General features: G+C 38.0%; 1 protein-coding gene across 1 annotated transcript in view; it reads left to right on the top strand.

Moving 5' to 3' along the window:
• The window catches only part of LOC126379146 (scavenger receptor class B member 1-like), a 149,889-nt gene continuing 127,938 nt past the window's right edge, over positions 1-21,951 (top strand). Inside the window, exon 1 of the mRNA XM_050027789.1 lies at positions 1-187. Within this exon, the coding sequence (XP_049883746.1) occupies positions 154-187 (34 nt within the window). The 5' untranslated portion in view covers positions 1-153. The remainder of the gene's footprint in view (positions 188-21,951) is intronic.

The following is a 21,951-nucleotide window of genomic DNA, read 5'->3' as shown; positions in this document are numbered from 1 at the left end:
ATATATTATTTTACATATTATTCATATTACGATTATTATTAATACATAATAGTTTATAATAATAATAAAATTTTATAATTACGTATTTTATTGATAAATATATTATAAATTAGGTGGTTTTAAATAGTAATAAGTGCTTTTTTAAATAAGTCAATGAAGTCAGCAATGAAGATGATCAGCTATCACCGTAAGTACATTTTTATTTTTTTTATTTTTTTTGTTCGGACTCGCTAACCAAGGGTTCCGTACAACACCGCAATTATATTTTTTGTTGTATATTTTTTTCATTCGGTTCGGGATCCTTAGAGCAAGTTTGAATCATGCTTTGTTTTATTTCTTTACATTTTGATAATGTTTGATGCAATTTTTTTGACGTAACCTTTTGTAGATTTGTCGCAAATGGAATTAACTACTTGGCCGGGCAAATGGGGAGCCAAGTAAGTGGTGGCATTTGCAGCAAATCTACAATAAGCCACGTAAAAAAGAAAAAAATGCTTATGTTTTCTTTGTTGGCGTAAGTTTACACATGTTGTAAGAAGATCGAGATCTGCCCGGGCGCATCATGATGTCCCGGCATTTCATGATTTGCCCACCTAAATCCGCCATATCGTTTAACAAGTAACATTTGACGATTTTCCCGTCCAAATTTCAGCCGCCATGAGTTATATAGGGTATTAGTATATATTTATAGTTAGAGTATAATCTGGTTAATGACGATACGCTCCAAGTTTTAAATGTTTTTACGACCTCTATCAATTTTAGCGAGTTGATTTTAATCTTAGTCAATTCACGTGACGTATAAAAAAGGAGGTAATTTTAAGCTAAAACTAAAATTACTTAACGTTTTTATCAATCTTTTAAAGGTTGGTGTTGTAGGAATTGCGTTTGTTTTTTTTTTGTTTTAATAAAGACGATTTTTTTTAAATTGTTTTTTGTTGATGACAAGGCATCAATATAGGCATCACGCCTGTATCCCCGTAGGGGTAGGCAGTATAGTATACACAACCACTCCTCGCTAGCTATAATAAAATATTTTTTATTTTTCAGTACAAAAGATATAAAATATATAAAAATTGCCTGCGAAAAAAGTAGTTTGTGAACTAGGTAAATGATTCTTACCTGTCGCTATGTTTAAGTCCCATGTAGCAGACGGCTCGCCGTGCGTTCCGAAGCAAAGAATCGGCTTACTTTTTCGAACAATCAGGTGATGCCGCCTGCACAAACAAAGACAGTTTAAAAAAGTAATTTCCGTCAGTGCCGCATCGGAAATCGAACCTGGACCTCCAGATCGTGAGCCCAATGCTCTAACCACTAGACCACAGAGGCTGTTAACTGTGTAATATTGTGATAAAGGTAAACGAGTAGTTTTCAGTAAATTACGAGAAAATGCCACTTCGTTTGCTTTTCAAAACGTGAATTGCGCAAATTACGGAAATTTACGTTTAACACCGGACATTACACGTTAACCACCGTAAGTAACGTAAATACTACGGTGTATTTACGTTACTGTGAAGGAAAATTCCACTTGTTCTTACTTCTATACATACAAAAAAGGAAAAGATTCTTCGTTCGCTGACTGACTCACTCGTCACGAAATCTTAGCGGGCTTAGCACGCGATTCTTTCTCGTCGGGACAGAGATCATCTGTCTCTTTCTGTGCAGTACTGTGAGAGAGAGACGGGTGACGTATGTCGAGGCGAGAAAGAGTCGCGCGCTGCTACGGTGCTAAGACTGCGAACCATTTTTTTGCAATATTTTAGCAAAATAATTTGAAATTAATAAATAAAACAAAAATATATATATTTTTCTTCGTCTTATTGACAAAAGTAAAAGGTGCAGATCTGATTCGCCAAAAAATTCAGATACGTCAGTTACCAACATTAGCGACGACATATTGAGATTGATATATTGAGATTTTTGTTTTACTGGGAAGTCTTCTGGGAACAAAATTCCAAGTGGTTCAAAAAAAAAATTCAAAAATATTTATTTTTCAAAATTAGCTTACATAGTCAGCGCTTTTTGAACGTCAAAAATTAAATTACATATTATGTAACTAGCTGTAAAACTACTACCACATCGGAATCTGTAACTTGGTCTTACCAGTAAGTCTATTGGGAAGGAAATTCCCAGTAGTTCAACTGGTAAGTCTACTCGGTAAGATTACTGGGAATAGGAGTATCAATGGCAGGAGTCTCAAATTTTGCATGGGGGTTCCTTTTAAGACGTAAGTGCTCACTAAGACGGGATTTTGCGTAATTCAACCCCTAAGGGGATAAAAGGGGGCACAGTTTGTATGAAACTTCTATAGTTTTAATGGTAGGGTTTCATGAGAACGAACCCTGACACCGACCCCGCCGGCGTGGTCGAAATTTCCCTTATTCAGCGCTTATCGCTGTCGACCCACTAGGGTTGCCCGGTCGATTAATTCTTTCAAATCCAATCATCTCAACGCCCTGATCTGACGTCCGCGCCCGGGCACCCTCAAAATTTTGTACCGGGGAGAGCCTCTTCATTTGTCCGGTCAAGTAGTGAATGCCATTTGCAGCAAATTTACAATAAGTCAAGTAAAATAATATGTTGCTTCAACAAAATTTCATCAATCGTTTCAAACACGAGCCGGTTCAGAGAATAGGTTACTATTATTATTTTTTTATGAAAACTATAAAATTGTAAGAAACCGTTAAAACCATACAATTATTTCGATTATTTCTTAGATTACTATCAGCTTCTTTTTTTCTTTAATTGTAAAAATAAAATAAAAAACGCTGTACCATATAATTATTATGATGTTAGAACTATGAACTGTTACTTTGTAATTATTGTTTGTGCAAATACAAAAATGAAGTCATCAGGTATATTATTGTTTAATCATCATCATCATCACCTAGCATTATCCTATTTCTCATGGGTCCGCTTACCTAACCTGAAGATTTGGCAGGTCCGGTTTTTTACAGAAGCGACTGCCTGTCTGACCTTCCAACCCGCGAAGAGAAAATTAGCCGAATACATAACATAAACAGCCTATATATACGTCCCACTGCTGGGCACAGGCCTCCCCTTAATCAACCGGAGTGGGTATGGAGCATACTCCACCACGCTGCTCCAATGCGGGTACACTAAACAACCGCCGGACACAGGGAATACCTACAGGGTCGATTAATTCGTTCAAATATTATCCTCTTAGACGACGCCCTGAGCCGAGGTTCGCGCCCAACTGGGCACCCTCAGGCCTGTTGTCTGAAACGTTGTACCGGGTGAGAGCTTTTAGCGCTCCCCATTTGTCCGGCCAAGTAGTTAATGACATCAATAAGTCACGTATAAAAAAGAAGTTATGGTTACACTTACAATATAACAATGAATAATATACTTAACCTTAATGTAACTTAAGTAAAATAGACCATTTGAATGTTTCCGTGTTCAATAAATTGTCACAAGTAAGAACAAAACAACTTTTTTGATATAATAAAATGCAAATTTTACTAGCATTAGATATAATATTATAATACCGCTAAGGAGTGACCATGGCTTTGTTGGACGTTGGTCGTTTTTAACCGCAGTTAAAGGTCTTGGGTTTTTCTCACATTTTTTAATTTATTTAAAGGTACATACAGGGTTTAAGTGACATCGTAACGAATACTGAAGGGGATGATTCAGACCTATGATTCTGAGTTAATATCAAGTGGAATTTCCGGTCGGAAAATTCATGTTTTATTTTATTAAGTATATTATTTTCAATTCTATACTTTTGCGATGGAACATTCCACTTGATATTGACTCAGAATAATGAGCAGAATCATTCGTTACGATGTCACATACACCCCATACAAGTGCATACAAGTAGCCATACAAGTACATATGGGTGTAAGTGACATCGTTACGAAAAAAAAAAAAAAAAAAGTTTACAATACTGAAACTACTACTACTGTACTGTACTGTACTACTGTTTACTGTTGTTTAGAATACTGAGGGGATGATTCAGACCATGATTTTGAGTTAATATCAAGTGGAATTTGCTGTCGGAAAATTCATGATTTTTTTTGTGTTTTCTAAATTATTTTCAGTTCCATACTTTTGCGACGGAAAATTCCACACAATCAGACTTACTTCGAACGCCCTCTGCGGTCCAGTGGTTAAGCGTTGGGCTCACGATCCGGAGGTCCCGGGTTCAAAACCCAGGACATATCACAAAAATCATCTTTGTGATCCCCCAGTTTGGTTAGGACATTACAGCCGATCACCTGATTGTCTGAAAGTAAGATGATCCGTGCTGAAGGCACGTTAAGTCCCAGTTACTACTTACTGATATACTTAAGTGAGTCATCGTTACACGAGCCATGTCAGGTGCCTTTGGCTTAATAATAACCCTGACACTAGAATTGATGAGGTTAGTAATTTACCTCACAGCCCATATGATAGAAGAAGGCTTACTTCTCATACGGAAAGCGCCAGTTCGAACCCCTGTACCGGACTTACATACAATACAATACAATACAAATACACTTTATTGCACCAAAATAAAAAGAAATAATTACAAAAAGTCACATACATGAGTTACATATATGAGTTATTAATTTATCTTAAGTGCAGTTTGCATTAACACAGTTGGCTCGACCATTATAGACGGCGATACGGCTCACCTATCACGTAGATCTAACAGAAAGCTAGATGAGGTGTGGGTGCTTAGTTCATCTCGCGATCTGACTCGCATCTCTGACTAACCCAATTGGGAATATAAACATTAGATTGTCCTTATGTTATAGAAGTATATATAAACTGCCTATATACGTCCCACTGCTGGGCACAAGCCTCCCCTCAATCAACCGGAGACGGTATAGAGCATACTCCACCACGCTGCTCCAATGCGGGTTGGTGGATGTGTTTTGTGGACCAAGGGCTTAACGTGCCCTCCGAAGCACGGAATCATCTTACTTTTTCGGACAATCAGGTGATTCAAGCCTGAAAAGTCCTTACCAAAGGACAGTCTCACAAAGTGATTTCGACAATGTCCCCATCGGGTATCGAACCCGGACCTCCAGATCGTAAGCCTAACGCTCTAACCACTAGACCACTGAGGCTGTTATAGAAGTATACACATGACCAATTATCTGCTATCCTGTAAACATATATTATCAATATATTCTATCGTAGCATTTAATTTTTATTCTCTAGTTTATCCATACTACTTAATATTATAAATGGGAAAGTGTGTATGTCTGTTAGTTTCTTCGTCTTTTACGGCAAGACGGAGCGGCGAATTGACGTGATTTTTTAAAAGGTGATATTTGAAGGGAGACCAATCCGCATTGGATCAGCGTGGTGGAGTATGCTCCATACCCCCTCCGGTTGATTGAGGGGAGGCCTGTGCCCAGCAGTGGGACGTATATAGGCTGTTTATGTTATGTTATTTGGAGGGATAAAGAGTGACATGGAGTACTTTTTGTCTCTTTCTAAACCCCCCCCCCCACTTACCTAAAATAGGGGGTTGAAGTTTGTATGGAGCAATCCGCAATTTTCAAGGTAGAAAGCTAAAAATAAACGTTAACTAAACTAAAACGTAGAAACGAGGTCTTTTCGTAGCATCTGCAGTGTGAAGTTGAGTGATAGAGTGAGAAACAGTGTGATAAGAGAGAGATGTGGTGTAAAAGAGACGATATAGTGACTAAGATTGAGAAGGGAATGTTAGGTTGGTTTGGACACGTAGAGCGGATGAAGGATAATAGAATTGCAAAAGCGGTATATAAAGCAAAAGTTGATGGTAGGGCTGCCAGAGGAAGACCGAGAAGGACTTACGATGACCAAATTGGAGATGTCCTTAGAAAAGATTTAATACGATCTACTCTGAACCGGCGTGCGTGTATGAAGCGATTGATGAATGTGGAGGAAGCAAGAGAAGTATGTCAGGATCGAAGCAAATGGAATTCTATAGTCTCTGCTTACCCCGGTGGGAAATAGGCGTGAGTTTATGTATGTAACTAAACTAACTAAACACAAACTAAACAACTAAATATTCACGTGTGTATATTTAAATGTTATATAAATGTATAATATGTATGTCGTAGGTTTTACCTGAATAAACTTTTTAATTATTATTATTTAAATTGGTATGCGGACTATTTGTGACCAACAAAAAAATCGTGCATCGTTTTTTTTTAGATATCTGCCCCCAACTCCGTCAAAGAGGGGGTGGAATTTTATAAGGACCTTTTCGCAGTTTTCAAGGTAGGAAGCTAAAAATTGGTACATTAGGAAAGGAGAAAAGAAGAGCTTACATGGAACAGATTAAAGAGTAGGCGAACGTCGTGTCTTAGAAGGAAGTGAAGGATAGACATTTTTTTTTTAAATTTATTTCCATAATTCTTAAACAATATCTTTACAGGTATACCCAATGCGATATCGATACATAAATGGGATTAAATATTTTATAAAACGAAGTATGAATAACATCTAGTACCCATTGAAATGATTTAGAGACCGTTCTGTGAATATCACCACCGAACAAGTAAATAAGTCAACCTCGTAGTTACGTTCCGCTATATCATTAATGTAGCGCAAGGCCCTAGTGACAGGAGCACAGTCCCCCATGTTCGGTCTCGAGGGCTGCACCCGAAACATTTGCGGTCTTCGCTTTGGTTCTCTCGCGTCTCTGGGCACTCTGAAGTGTAACGATTCCAGTATCTGACATGAATGGAGAATGCTACACCGACAAGAGCGTGGCTCTTAAATTAACGATGATGAGGAAAGGGGAACCGTGTCACGCCGCGGGCAAAAGCTTGTATTTAAATAATTGCATATTGCATAAGTACTTTTCCATACAAACGACGTCATAAAACGATTATGTATGGTAGAAACCGCAAAACTCCACAAATACCACTGATGCATTTTAACTGCTTATGTGTTAGCTTTGTAGTGTTATTATATGTATGTATAATTATTTAGTTATGTATAATAGTAATATTTTGCTTTGCAAATTCAAAGTTCTTTATTTGTAAGAATACAGGTACAAAATGATTTTATAGCTAGGATGTCCGCCATATTCGACCTTATAATTCAGGTATACAAATTAAAATATATAATCATGCATTATCATATCACATCAATTCAATAAAATAACAAATTTAATTTCTCATAAAACAAACATTAACAATTTATTAAATTATAGTAATATAATTTAGTCAAGTCTCAAGCTAGCGGCCTCAAAAAAAAAATGGGCACGAAAAAATAATTTGACCATACCAAAAATTAGTACTCTTATTGAAAAAAATAGTACCTGTTGTAAAAAAAATAGTACCGTCACGGTTCTGGATTTATAGCCATGTTTTATTGCACTTGCTAGCTTGACGGTGAGCGAAATTTGGCGAGAGTTAACGACAAGGTAACGATAAGTCCTTACAAAAAACAGTTCTAGATTTTTCGCCTCATAGACAACTGTAACTTCGACCTTGATTTCACAAAGTCCAAAGTCGGCAATATGCAAAACATATTTTGACCTCAAAGGTCATGAGTTATAAATTAATTAGAAAATAAAAAATGGCTGATAGACCTTGGCTATCAGGAACTGCTGGCGTTTGAGTCTACGCCAAAATACAGGTGAGGCTATTTTTTTAGGGTTCCTTGTTGGAATACAAACAATAAAAGACGCATTTTAAACATAATGTTGTGTATGAAATGTGTTTTTTTTTTTAAAAAAAACAGCCTTTATACGTCCCACTACTGGTCACAGGCCCCACAATCAACCGAAGAGGCATGGAGCATACTCCACCTCGCTGCTCCACTGCGGGTTGATAGATGTGTTTTACGGCTAATAGCCCGGATCAACGGGGTAACGTGCCTTCGGAGACACGGAATCCTCCTACTTTTTCGGACAATCAGCCGATTCAAGCCTGCAAAGTCCTTACCAAACAAAGAACAGTCTCACAAAGTGATTTCGACAATATTTCCATCGGGTATCGAATCCGAACCTCCAGATCGCCCAAAACTCTAACCACTAGGCCACGAAGGATATCAAAAACCTAACCCTACAAACCAAATTTAAATAAATTATATTTATATTATATATATTTTTCATAAATATATAATGAATATACTTTATTGCACTTAACAACTAGTTACATCACAAACAAGAAATGGACGTTTACAAGGGTGGACTTATCTCTAAGAGAGATCTCTTCCAGCCAACCCAGAGGTAGTATTAGAGTAACTGCGGAAGAATAAAAAGAGGTGCAATATATTAAATACATTATAATAATTATATCTACATATAAAACCGTTTAAAAATATATATATACACAAACATATGCCTAAGCCTCTATAAATATATACACATATAAAATATACTATACCTACATACATACCTATTATATATATAACAATATACTTAGACTACGAATACTCTATGGATAAAAAGTGCTCTTTGACTCTCTTCTTAAAAATTAGGTAAGAGGAACTCTCCTGAACTACCCTCGGCAGCCTATTCCAGAGCATGGCTGCACGGACGGAAAATGAGTGAAAGCCAAAATTGGTATTGGTCCTAGGCATCTCCAGCATCTTAGTAATATAAACATATTATATACTTTTAATATTGTTTCTATTCATACTTGTTGCCAAGTTTTGGGCCGATACTATTTAGTTTTCCATCGACACGATAAGAAGAAGAATATTGTTTTATAAATATACACATGATATACAATACATATACCTAAATAAATAAGTAAATGCATACAAATACGACTAATGCAACTCAAGCAAGACTCAAATAGTAATCCTTCAAGTTCCTTTTAAAACTACCCACCGTGTCACATTCCCAGTTCACATTCGCAAAACAGAAGTTTTTATTGCTTGATCTATAAATCATCACCATCATCACCAGCCCATTAACGTCCCCACTGCTGAGGCACTCCCCTTCCCTATGGATGGATAGGGAGATCGATAAATTATGATTAAATATTTCACAAGCATTACATCCACGAACTCTGTGCTATTTCATGTTATAATTACTTCGGAACCCATAACATTTTCCAAGACTCTAACTTGGTGGAAAATAAAAATTAATGTATTCAATTCATAAATCTTTTTATAGACTTTAGACTCGTTTCGATTTTGATAAATTCATATGACGAATGCATTTTTTTTCTAGAAGTTTCGCGTAGCAAAACCCAGTACTTATTATTTATTTTAGTTATTAATTAATTATCTAGGTTTAAGATTAAGATTCTTTATTTGCCATAAATGCAGTTATTACTATTATTTTTCAGTGTCCTACATATTATTTTTCAAATAAACTATTTAAGCACTTTTTTTAAGGAAAACTAACAAATATTAAATAAATAGAAATATGAAACTTTACATAAGCTCACATCTACATCCCAATTGGGGTAGTCAGAGGTACATCCATCGCAAGATGAACTAAGTACCCACACCTCACCGAGCTTTCTGTTAGACCAACGTGATAGGTGAGCCGTATCGCCGTCTATAACGGTCGAGTCAACTGTGTTAGTGAAAACTGCACTTCAGATAAATGAATAAACATAGAAATATAAACTTTTTTCTAAAAAAATATTCTAGTAATATTTAAATAAATATTATGTTTATGTAACTAAAAATGATAGTTTTTTTTGACGTGACTTATTGTAGATTTGCCGCAGATGGCATTAACCATTTGGCCGGACAAATGGGGAGCGCTGAGGGTTCTCACCCGGTACACAATTTAAGACAACAGGCCTGAGGGCGCGTTGCGCAGTTGGGCGTCGCCTCAGAGGATAATATTTGAAAGAATTATTCGACCCCGGCGGGTCGATAGCTGAATGAGGGAAATCGTCGACCACGCCGGGGGTCGGTATCGGGGTCCTGAAGTGTTTGTTGTCGCGAGCTCATTGGCCTATCGGCTAGAGTAATTGGGTCGTCGGGATCGTATAATACGTCCTTCGGGCGCCGATACTTTTCTGTACCGTCCCTAAGCGGGATGTATTCGGAAGCCGCAACTACCAGGGGATTTGGGTGGTGCGGAGCAGAATCTGCTAAGTGGAGTATAAGTCCGTATTTAACATTCTTCTTACTGTCTCTATTAAGGGGAAGACACTGTGTTCTTGAGTACTGAGATCGCAATAAATATTCATCACTAATTTAAGAGCCACGCTCTTTTCGGTGTAGCATTCTCCATGCTACTTTTTTAGGGAAAAATAGGGCAGTGGTTTCCCTCTTGCCTTCCGCCCCGCAGTACTCTGCCTGACGCAAGTGGAATGGCGCCCAGAGTAGTCTATTACAAAGCCGTACTAGGACTCCTGTCCTCCGCCTCTGAATAGTACTGACAGTTACTGCTAATAAATATTGACATAACAAAATGTTTTGTTATTATTAAAAACGTGACAATCTGCTCGTAAAGGAAACGTGTTAGGTTGCGTGAACTAAATAAAATTGTTATTATAATTAATTAATCATTTCGATCGATTTCCCTCATTTAACTCTTATCGCTTTCGGCCCACTTAAGTCGACAATTATTTTATGTTTTTTTTAAAGAACGTCTAGCGCCCTGTGCCGAGGTTTTTCATGCAGCTTCACCCGGCTATACAGGTTATGAGAAGCTGCAGTAGTTTTAGGCGGATGAGACGGTCGTTATGTTAAAAAATGACGATTCAAAGTGTAACTATGTTACCTACTGAATAAAGATATTTTTGAATTATAATCTCCTCTGACGACGCCCTGAGCCGAGGTTTGCGCTCAACTTAGCACCCTGAGGCCTGTCGTCTTAAATTTTGTACCAGGTGAGAGTCCTCAGCGCTCCCCATTTGTCCGGCCAAAAAGAGTAAAGAGAGCAAGGACTGTGTGTCTCACTCGCACTTACGCATTAAGCGGCTCACGGTAATAACGAAATTTTTGAATAGAGCGTCTGGTCTGTCATTAAACGATTGAATATGTACGGAATTAACAGCCTCCGTGGTCTTGACAGCCTCCGTGGTCTAGTGGTTAGAGCGTTAGGCTCACGATCTGGAGGTCCGGGTTCGATTCCCGATGGGGTCATTGTCAAAATCACTTTGTGAGACTGTCCTTTGTTTGGTAAGGACTTTTCAGGCTTGAATCACCTGATTGTCCGAAAAAGTAAGTTGATGCCGTGCTTCGGAGGGCACGTTAAGCCGTTGGTCCCGGCTATTAGCCGTAAAAACACCTCCAGCTACCCGCATTGGAGCAGCGTGGTGGAGTATGCTCCATACCCCCTCCGGTTGATTGAGGGGAGGCCTGTGCCCAGCAATGGGACGTATATAGGCTGTTTATGTATGTATGGGCATACGCAAATCACTCACGCAATCTCAGAAACTACAAGCGCTAGGAATCTCAAATTTTGCATGGGGGCTCCTTTTAGGACATAGGTGCTCACTAAGACGGGATATTGCGAAATTTGACCCCTAAGAGGGTAAAAAGGGGTGGCAAAGTTTGTGTGAAACTTCTATAGTTTTAATAATAGGGTTTCGCGTGAAGTCGCGGGTAACAGCTAGGAAACAATAAATTGGTTGTTTTTTTTTAAATAAATATGTAGGTATGTAATGTTATAACAATGACGTCATATAGATTAAATGCTTGACCCCTATCAAACAATTTATTCAAAGAAAACATCAATGAAATTCTCATTAATATGTCATTATTTACCACGAATTGTTATTAGAGAATTATTATTAGTCTGGTTTATAATTTGACAGTTTCGAATAACAAATTCGTTTGATAGTTATCTGCGATCTCAGTTATGATAATAACGGATTCCGTAACCACAATCTAACAACAATCGTCATTTAATTTAAAAGCCACGCTCTTGTCTGTGAAGCATTCTCCAAGCTATTTATTAGTGAAAAATAGGGCAGTGGTTTCTCTCTTGCCTTTCGCCCCGCAGTACTCTGTCAAGTGGGATGGCGCCCAGAGTAGTCGTCAAATAGTAGTCTATTCATAATGTGTACATTCTTGTATCATCATTCATCACCAGCCCATTAACGTCCCCACTGCTGGGGCACGGGCCTTCCCTTTGAATGGATAGGGAGATCGGGCCTTACACCACCACGCGGGCCCAGTGCGGATTGGTGGTTATTAACGACTGCTAATGCAGCCGGGACCAACGGCTTAACGTGCCTTCTGAAGCACGGAGGAGCTCGAGATGAAAACTTTTTTTTTGTGGTCACCCATCCTATGACCGGCCTCTGCGAAAGTTGCTTTACTTCAACAATCGCAGACCGAGCGCGTTAACCGCTGCGCCACCGAAAAAACTTCTTTATAAAACCATTTCTCTTTAATCTGTTCCATGTAAGCTCTTCTTGGTCTACCCCTCCTCTCTTTCCTTCTACTTCCTTTCTATGATGTTTAAATAAATTAAAAATAGAATAGATATAGTTTGTTATAAAAGGACGCCACACACAAACACAAGACAATAACAAATAATACGCCGTGAATTTTAAGTGTTAATCTTGCCTCTTGCTGTGAAGGAAAACATCGTGAGGAAATCCACATTTCCGGAAAATGCATTTTCGGAGGTATGTGACCTAACCTGCATTGGGCTGGTTTTCCCTTCTCGGATTGGAAGGTCATACAGGCAGTCGCTTCTGTAAAAATCCGGACCTGTCAAATCTTTAGGTTAGGTAAGCGGAAGAAGGAAAGGGACGGATGATTGACAGCTCTTAATTTTAAAAATGAATAACCCGGGCGAATCAAAAAGGTATCTCGCTGGTACGTATGCAAGCCGTTTGACGTGTGCTGTCCACATAATTCTGGCGGGTTATTGGCCAATGTAAAATTTTTAGACGGCTGTTTTAGATTTATGCTTAAAATTGACGTGTGTTCCATAAATTTTATGCTTGTTCGGCGGATAAGAAAATGACAGATATAACTTAAAATAAAATTAGATGGTGTTTACAGGAATTAGCAGCAATGTCAACTTTAAATACCGAAATGCTCAGCTGATGCCGAGTCGAGTGGAGGAAAAGTTGCGTGAACATCATAGAATACCAGTCTTATTAATATTATTTTTAACATTATAACCTCACGTGTTAAAGCACGTTGTTTTTATCATAAAATAAACAAATAATATCTCATGACACAAATTGGATGTTTTCAACAAACATGCATAAAGTCACGCTAGTAATTCTTATGGTCACTTGGGCCACTGGACCCAATAGATCATCAGGTCAGGGCTGTGTAAACAAAACATAGATAGATATCTAATTAGAATAAAAACTAGAAGCTCAAATGTAGGCGGCAGCACTGTTGAGTGTTTCTTCCTCTCAGACGACGCCCTGAGCTGAGGTTCGCGCCCAACTGGGCACCCTCAGGCCTGTTGTCTTAGCCAATCCAAAAAGCCAATTTAGCGCTCTCTATTCGGCCAAGTAGTGCAGCCAATCAGCTCACGACACCAAACACTTCAGGACCCCGATACCAACCCCGCCGGCGTGGTCGACGATTTCCCTCAATAAGTGCTTATCGCTATCGACCCGCTAGGATCGATAAATTTTTTCAAATACTTTTCCTTTCAGACGACGCCCTGTGCCGAGGTTCGCGCCCAACTGGGCACCCTCAGGCCTGTTGTCTTAAACGTTGTACCGGGTGAGAGCCTTCAGCGCTCCCCATTTGTCCGGCCAAGTAGTTAATGCCATCTGCGGCAAATCTACAATAAGTCACGTCAAAAAAAAAGATGAGTGTTCCTAAATTTTGACAGTTCTCCATACTGTCCAGCTAAGTGATAAATTGCTTTAAAACGTGGAGCAACATGGAGTGTATCGCTGCAGTATGAGTTACGAAAAAGAAAAACGAACGTCTTCTATCGTGTGGGTTGTGAGGCGAATTACCAACCCCATCAACCCTGGTGTCAGGGTACCTAGTTTGGTTGTTTCCAGAATTTGTACCGGGTATAGACTCACCAAAAATAATGGTGTCAAATGAAAAAGTGCTGGAAAGAGTTGAAGAAAAGAGAACCATATTGAAGACTATAGAGAACCGGAGAGGAAATATGATTGGCCACCTAATACGACACGATTCATTTATAACAAACATTATAGAAGGAAAAATTGAAGGGAAGAGAGGAAGGGGTAGACCTAGGATAACATTTCTGAAACAAATAAAAGAGAAGGTGTAGGTCGTGTCGTATCAGGAGGTGAAGGTGTTTACTTGTTTGCTGCTTGCCAGTTTCTCGGAATCGCCCGCTCATACGTAGCTATGATGCGCCTCACTTGTGGCGAATTACCTATTCTACCGGTTCTTTTGTCCATGTATGCGTTTGGCGTTTGACATGTGTCCTTTATTTGTTGAATAGTGTAATTAATTAGTGGTATACTTCTGATGTACAAACTGTAACAATAGCGGAATATTGCATTGAGACAAACCTGCAAGGTTTAGCAATGCGATTCAATTGTATCATTATGTAAAATGTTTTCAACAATAAATAAATAAAAAAAAAAGGTTTTGGCGAGAAGAAGAGAGGAATGGCGATTATTCCACTGACAAGAGCGCAGCTCTGAAATTAAAAGAGAGAGAAGTTCAACAGACACAGACAGACAAAAAAGAAAAAAAATAAAAAAGAGTGGATGTACAATCAAAGAGCAAAAATGCAGTCACTGACCTGAAATTATGAACCATTAGTTGTCATTATAATAAAATTTCTGTTTTTGTAGGTGCTTTTGGTCTATTACAGAAACGACATGTAACCAAGATGTCTTAAGTGCAACCAGTTAATTTATTACTTTGCAAGAAACTGATTGGACTTTTGCAGCTTATCTCACAGTCATGAGCAATATCATATACCCACTTTAGAATCCTGTCGCACTAACATATTTGACATTTAATGAGACTTACGGGTCAATTTGTCAAAAAGTTAATGTGACATGGTAGCAAAGTGTATACATATTAGTACTGCTGACCTTACCCGAGCAATGAGAAAATAGACAATTAAAAAAAAAACTGTACAACGCCATCTATATATTTTTGGATATTTTTTTATTTATTTTTTTATTAAAAATAAGTACAGTACTTAATACATTTTTTTACAATTGACGGTGCAACAAAAACCAACTTTGGTTTGTCCGTACACCGACATTCATCATCGTTGCTTCCAATTTGTAACATAATATCATGCTCGAACAAATAGGTACAACAAATAAAGAACATGTAGGTAGGAATTTATACACTTGCAAGCGAAGTATACAAAAACTAGTTCGCTCGTTCGTTGTTCGTTAGTATTTACGGATAATTATTATACTTATCAGCAACTAGATGAACCCCAAAACCCCAAAACCGACCAGCATATAGAAGTAGGATAAGGATAGCCGACCCTGTCTAAGCGGGACAAGGCTTAGGAAGAGAAGAGAGAGAAGAACTTGATGAACCCCCATAGCCATCAGCGATTTGACTCGCCTGCCTACCCCTTGGTACAGTATGTGTGTATAAATGTACATTAAGTATAAAACGCTGGTGTAGGTGAAATTCTGATGAAATTATTCTGATTAACATCATGTTCCCATCGCTGACTGGTTTAACTATCGGTTCACAACACCAAGTGCAGATAAGAAGCTTAACTTCACAATTTTCTTTATAAATATGCACATTTATGAACAGTTTTAAGCACATGGTATTATCTTGAGCGTAGTCTGCCAGTGATATGAAAGTTAAGATAAACATCTTTCGGGTGATATTTGAAAGAAAGAAAGAAAGAAACATTTATTACTCCCGGACACCACAGACACACAGACAGGTACATTATATTTGCTTCGGATCATCTCTTCTATCGTGTGGGTTGTGAGGTGGATTACCAACCCCATCAACCCTGTACATACATTTGTACCTAGTACCTATTGTATTTGTACTTAGTTAAGAGTCTTTTGTAATTATTTCTTTTTATACATTGTTTTACATTGTTTTTCTTGTTTTACATTGTTTTGTTTGTTTGTTCATGGCACTTGCAACAGTGTCGAAATATCGGGAGTCTCATATCCCCATTTAAACGCGGTAAGAACCCGTTATTATGTGTTTTAATTATTTCTTTTTATTTTGATGCAATAAAACATATTTGTATTTGTACATTTGTCGGAGATGGTATTAACTACTTGGCCGGACAAATGGATAGCGCTGAGGGTTCTCACCCGGTACAAAATTTAAGACAACAAGCCTGAGGGTACCCAGTAGGGCAGGTTAGAAAACTCGTAACGCGCATTCGAACTTTGGCTACAACTTGATTAGGATGATAAGCATGGAACTTTCGAGTTCTTTTTTGTCCCTGATTAATAAGAGAATGTAAAACTTAACAAAAAAAGCTATTAAGTAACTACAAACTATAAGAATTTCGCAAACATCTCGCAAACTATGGTGTAGGTACTGTAGGGCAGAAGTTTTGCAATGTTATTTACGTATAACTTACTTCGATACCAACGCAATAAAATACAATAAAACCGGCCAAGTGCGTGTCGGACTCGCCCAAGTTGGGTTCAGTGTTAAAGACGGGCTTATTGGAACGACTTCTATGGCATATTTTTTTCTTTTTTGATGTAATTTTTATATAATTCTGATGTTTTTTTTTCTGGCATTGTCAATACTTCAACAAATTCAGCCATTAATTCAGTACGGCTTTGTTTGCGATATTCGATGAAGTGTAATACATAAAGGTGATAAACAAACCTGCGATGATCTTCAGAGCGAATGTTCATCTTTTTTTTTTTTTGACGTGACTTATTGTAGATTTGCCGCAGATGGCATTAACTACTTGGCCGGACAAATGGGGAGCGCTGAAGGCTCTCACCCGGTACAACGTTTAAGACAACAGGCCTGAGGGTGCCCAGTTGGGCGCGAACCTCGGCTCAGGGCGTCGTCTGAGAGGAAAAATATTTGAAAGAATTAATCGACCCTAGTGGGTCGATAGCGATAAGCGCTGAATGAGGGAAATCGTCGACCACGCCGGCGGGGTCGGTATCGGGGAGCGAATGTTCATCTCAGTTATGCACGTTACAGCGAAGACATAAATCATCGATGATTTTACCCTTTGTGACGGAACCCTAAAACCCTATTTTGTTTACAATAATATAATTACGTTTCACACAAAGGCATACAGTTAGGTACATTATTTCGTTGGAGTATTTTTTGCTTCAGTTAACAAAAGCTGATAATTACAAGTATCGTTATTACGTAACGTAATATCATTTTAGCGTAAGTATCGTACACACACATAACTTCACGCTTATTTCCCTCCGGAGTAAGCAGAGAGAAAAGTTCCATTTTCTTCGATCCTGACATTTCTCTTGCTTCCTCCACATTCACCTTTTTTTTTGACATGACTTATTGTAGATTTGCCGCAGATGGCATTAACTACTTGGCCGGACAAATGGGGAGCGCTGAAGGCTCTCACCTGGTACAACGTTTAAGACAACAGGCCTGAGGGTGCCCAGTTGGGCACGAACCTCGGCTCAGGGCGTCGTCTGAGAGGAAAATATTTGAAAGAATTAATCGAGGATTGATGGTTATTAACGACTGCTAATGCAGCCGGGACCAACGGCTTAACGTGCCTTCCGAAGCACGGAGGAGCTCGAGATGAAAACTTTTTTTTTGTGGTCACCCATCCTATGACCGGCCTTTGCGAAAGTTGTTTAACTTCAACAATCGCAGACCGAGCGCGTTTACCGCTGCGCCACCGAGCTCCTCAACCTTACTTACTTATAAGTAAGTAAGTACCATAATTACTACATGTAGTTATCAAGGATTCTAAGACCAACATTGTATTGGTTTAATTTGGGTCATTAGGCACAAAAATTGCCAATTATCCATTTTCATACGCAATTGAAGCGAATAATTATATACTTATTATTTGTTTTCCTGCTCCTATTTCATTATCTGCTACAAAATGTATGATCATTAGGTACATTATTGCTACAATCATCATGCTATGAGCCCATAGTCATACAGGCAGATACCGTAACGAATACTGAGAGGGATCTGAAGTATCCCTCATGAGTCTGAGTTAATCTTCTTCTATCGTGTGGGTTGTGAGGCGGAGTACCAACCTCATCAACCCTGGTGTCAGGGTTACTATTGAGCCGCCAAAGGCCCCTGACATGGCTCAAGAGCCAGACAAAAAAATTAAAAAAGAAAAATTAATAAAATTAAATTAAAATTATCCAGTGTGAGTTAATATCAAAATGAATGCTCCGTTGCAAAAAACATGTTTTTTTTTGTTTTCTTAAATTCTTTTTAATTATATATTTTTGCGATGGAAACCTCAACTTGATAAACTCAGAATCATGAGCGGAATCATCCCCCTCAGTATTCGTTTCGATGTCACTTACACCCTTAGGTGGTGAGCCGTATCGCAGTCTATAATGATCGAGCCAACTGTGTCAGTGAAAACTGGATTTATAATAAATTAATAACACATTAGTGCAAGTCCCGTACCGGGACTCGAACCGGTGTCCACTATAGAGCAGCAATGTTATGGGCTATATCATTAGCTCCCTAGCATTATCCCGTTTTTCACAGGGTCCGCTTACCTAACTTAAAGATTTGACAGGTCCGGTTTTTTACAGAAGCGACTGCCTGTCTGACTTTCCACTGGTGTAGGCCTGTGTTGGATTCGAACCTGCGACGTCAAAGTGAGAGGCAAGCGTTCTACCAACTGGGCTTCGACGGCTCACCTGTTATGGGCTATATATAATCTACAATACGTCAGATCATAAAAAAAATCGACGAAAAAGCTAACTGTGTGAAATCTTCTTTTTTATAGCTCCTATGACGTCAAATCGCCGTCGCCTAGACGAAACAGCTTGTAGATAATTCATTATGTATCGATAACATTATAAATAAGTATAATTAATAACTCGTGAATAAAAAAAAGCAGGTTTTTGTATTTTTCTTTTTCCAAAACGCGTTTAAATTGTTTTCGCTTATGTTAATCCTAAGAATTTGCGTCTTAAAATGTATCGGTTGAGTTTCTCGCTATAAATTTGCATAAACTATAACCAATGCGTGTTAAGGTGGTAATTCAATGTTTAATGTTTTTACTACGAATCCAAAATCATCCGGCGTAATTCCCTCAGACAAAACTCTGATGATTTGTACCCTCAGAGAAGAGAGTTGAGAACCCTCAGGGCGCACTTTTCCGGCCGAGTTATACTTAAACACCTTTCGAAGCAAAGCTCATATCAAATTTTATAAACAAGTGTTTAAACTATGTTCAAGGGGGTGAGGTAAATCTAGCTCAGACGCTGGTGGGGAGAGGAGAGTTGCTGTTCTTTAAAGTCCGTTCAAAATTGATCTTCATAAAAGGTAAACAAACCTGTTACTACAAAGAATGTTCGAATTTCACCTAAACTACGCAAAGTATTCTTCTAATAACATCCGTAGCACTCAATAGATGTATGATTTCTTAGCTCAATGTGAAATTAACGTAAAATATTGATTAAAAACACATTTTTTCACGTAAAAACAAAATCAAACAAAACCTCACACAAAAAAGTTGACATCATAAATTCTTGTTAATCTGCGGCTAGCTGTCAATTTGACAATTAGTGATGAGACATTTCATTCAGGTCAGGAAAACGAGTCAGTTCCGTGAATAACTTAAGTGAGTGTAATATACTTAATAAGCCGTATAACGCAGAAAAAATAACTTTCAAGTGAAATAGCGTAACCACAAACAAACATACAATATATATTTTAATATTATCATATACAAAATATTCAGAGTCAGTTCATTATGATAAAATAACTTGAGCTAAAATCAATTCAGCACTTTACTAGTATGCAGTTTGACACAGATAAAAAATATCGGCAGCCATATTTGTTTACCTTTTATGAAGATCATTCGGGCTTTTTGGTGGGAAACGGGAACGGGACAGTTGCTTTCTTCATTGCATGATCTAAATAATTAATACGAAGTGGTGTTTTGTGGTTAATGATCGCATTAAGTTAGTCGGAAGACATTCGCGAGTGTTATTATATCGGAGTATTCAATGAACAAAGTGTATCTGCCTATTTTCGCTTCGTGTCAAGAAGCCGCTTCATAACTCGAAAGTTTATGCGGACTTTTGAGTTAATTCCTTTGGGGTTCGGAGTAGGTGTCTACTTCGAGGGTGGGGGCTTAGGTTTCATCATCATCACCTTTCATCATTTCATTAATCATCAAGAAAAAAATACGTAAGACATGGCTGTATGGGCATAGTTCCCTTTGCCTTACCCTTCGGGGAAAACCAAACCAAAAAAATGAAGATCATTCGTGAACGGACTTTACGTAGTATTATTCCTTATTCTATGCCACTGTTTACAAATAATTCTCAGTAACTGCACCTTTGTTCGTACTTCTGACTAGCCCAGTTCATGTTATGAAACTTATTCATATCATAGCAATTAATTATAACGGGGTTCGAGAAGCAAGGCGGTGTACGGTATACACTTTGAAACTAATATGTATACACTTTTAAACCATGTCACATTAACTTTTTTGACAAATAAAACCGTAAGTCCGGTTGATCGAGAGGAGGCCTGTGCCCAGCAGTGGGACGTATATAGGCTATTTATGTTATGTTATGTTAAAACCGTAAGTCTCATTAAATGGCAAATATGATAGTGCGACAGGGTTCTAAAGTGGGTACATAATATTGCTCATGACTGTACACAGATACATCTCAATGTATAAGCACCTTAAATACTCAAAATCGATGTATTGACGTCATTAGATTATAACAAAACTTTTTACAGCACTTTTTATACTTGTTTATTCACTTATGGATAGACAGAATAAAAAAAAACATTTTTTATTAATAATAGGTAAGCATTTGACCAGAATCTCACGCGATATAAGAAGTAAGCCTTCTTCTACCGTGTGGGTTGTCAGATGGGCTACCAACCTTATCAACCCAGGTGTCAGGGTTATTAATGAGGCGCCAAAGACCTCTGACATGGCTCATGTAACGACTATTTACTTACATCAGTAAGTAGTAAGCGGGACCAACGGCTTAACGTGTCTTAACGGATTATCTTATTTTCGGACAATCAGGTGATCAGCCGGATACCTTTTTGATTAGGCCGGGTTATTCATTCATTCAATCATTCTTCCTAAAATTAAGAGCTATCAATCATCCGTCTCTTTCCTTTTCGGTGGATAAGAAAATGACAGGTACAACTAAAAGTAAAATTAGGAGGTGTCTACAGGTATCGGGGCCATTGTCTTCCCAAATTGACATACTTCATTATTATATCAGGTACAATAATACACTTTTTACTTATTTAGAGAAAACAATGGCTCTGCCCAGCCCGTTAGGGATTACGTGCGTGAGTTCATAAAGTATGGAATCTTCTACGTTTTTCTTATCGTCCCTGAGATAATATAGCATTAGAACTAAGTATTTACAATGTAAACCGGATTGAAACAATTAATTAATAGTAAAATGAATCAGCATTAAAATAGAAGGTCGGATAACATGATATCTGTCATCGACGGTACGACCAAGTAGACGCCTAATGTTTAATCTGTTTATTCGCATCTAATGAGGATAAAAACTGCCTATTTGTCCCACCAGGTGTCGCTACTGTTGAGTGTTCTGAAATTCAGTTCAGTTCCCCGTAATATTTGTGTAAACAAACATATTGTTTTGGTTATGTTTTTACACTATAACCTTTTGCGCAGCGTTTAACTGCAAAATTATTTATTTATTTATTTTTATTTATTAAAAATAAGTACAGTACAGAGAGGAATGGCGGTTACTCCACCGACAAGAGCGCAGCTCTAAAATAGAGAGAGAGAGAGAGAGACAGTACTTAATACATTTTTTTACAATTGACGGTGCAACAAAAACCAACTTTGGTTTGTCCGTACACCGACATTCACCATCATAGTAAATCAAATAAAGTAGTAGTAGTAGTAGTAAATCATAGTGTTATATCTATTCCCTAAAGATCGGAAAGAAGAAAACATAGAAAAACTTATTTTCAATCAAAACTGCCTTGCAATAT

The sequence above is a fragment of the Pectinophora gossypiella genome, chromosome 28 (genome assembly GCF_024362695.1).
Source record: "Pectinophora gossypiella chromosome 28, ilPecGoss1.1, whole genome shotgun sequence".
Taxonomy (NCBI): domain Eukaryota; kingdom Metazoa; phylum Arthropoda; class Insecta; order Lepidoptera; family Gelechiidae; genus Pectinophora; species Pectinophora gossypiella.
This window is presented reverse-complemented; position numbering and strand designations above follow the sequence as displayed.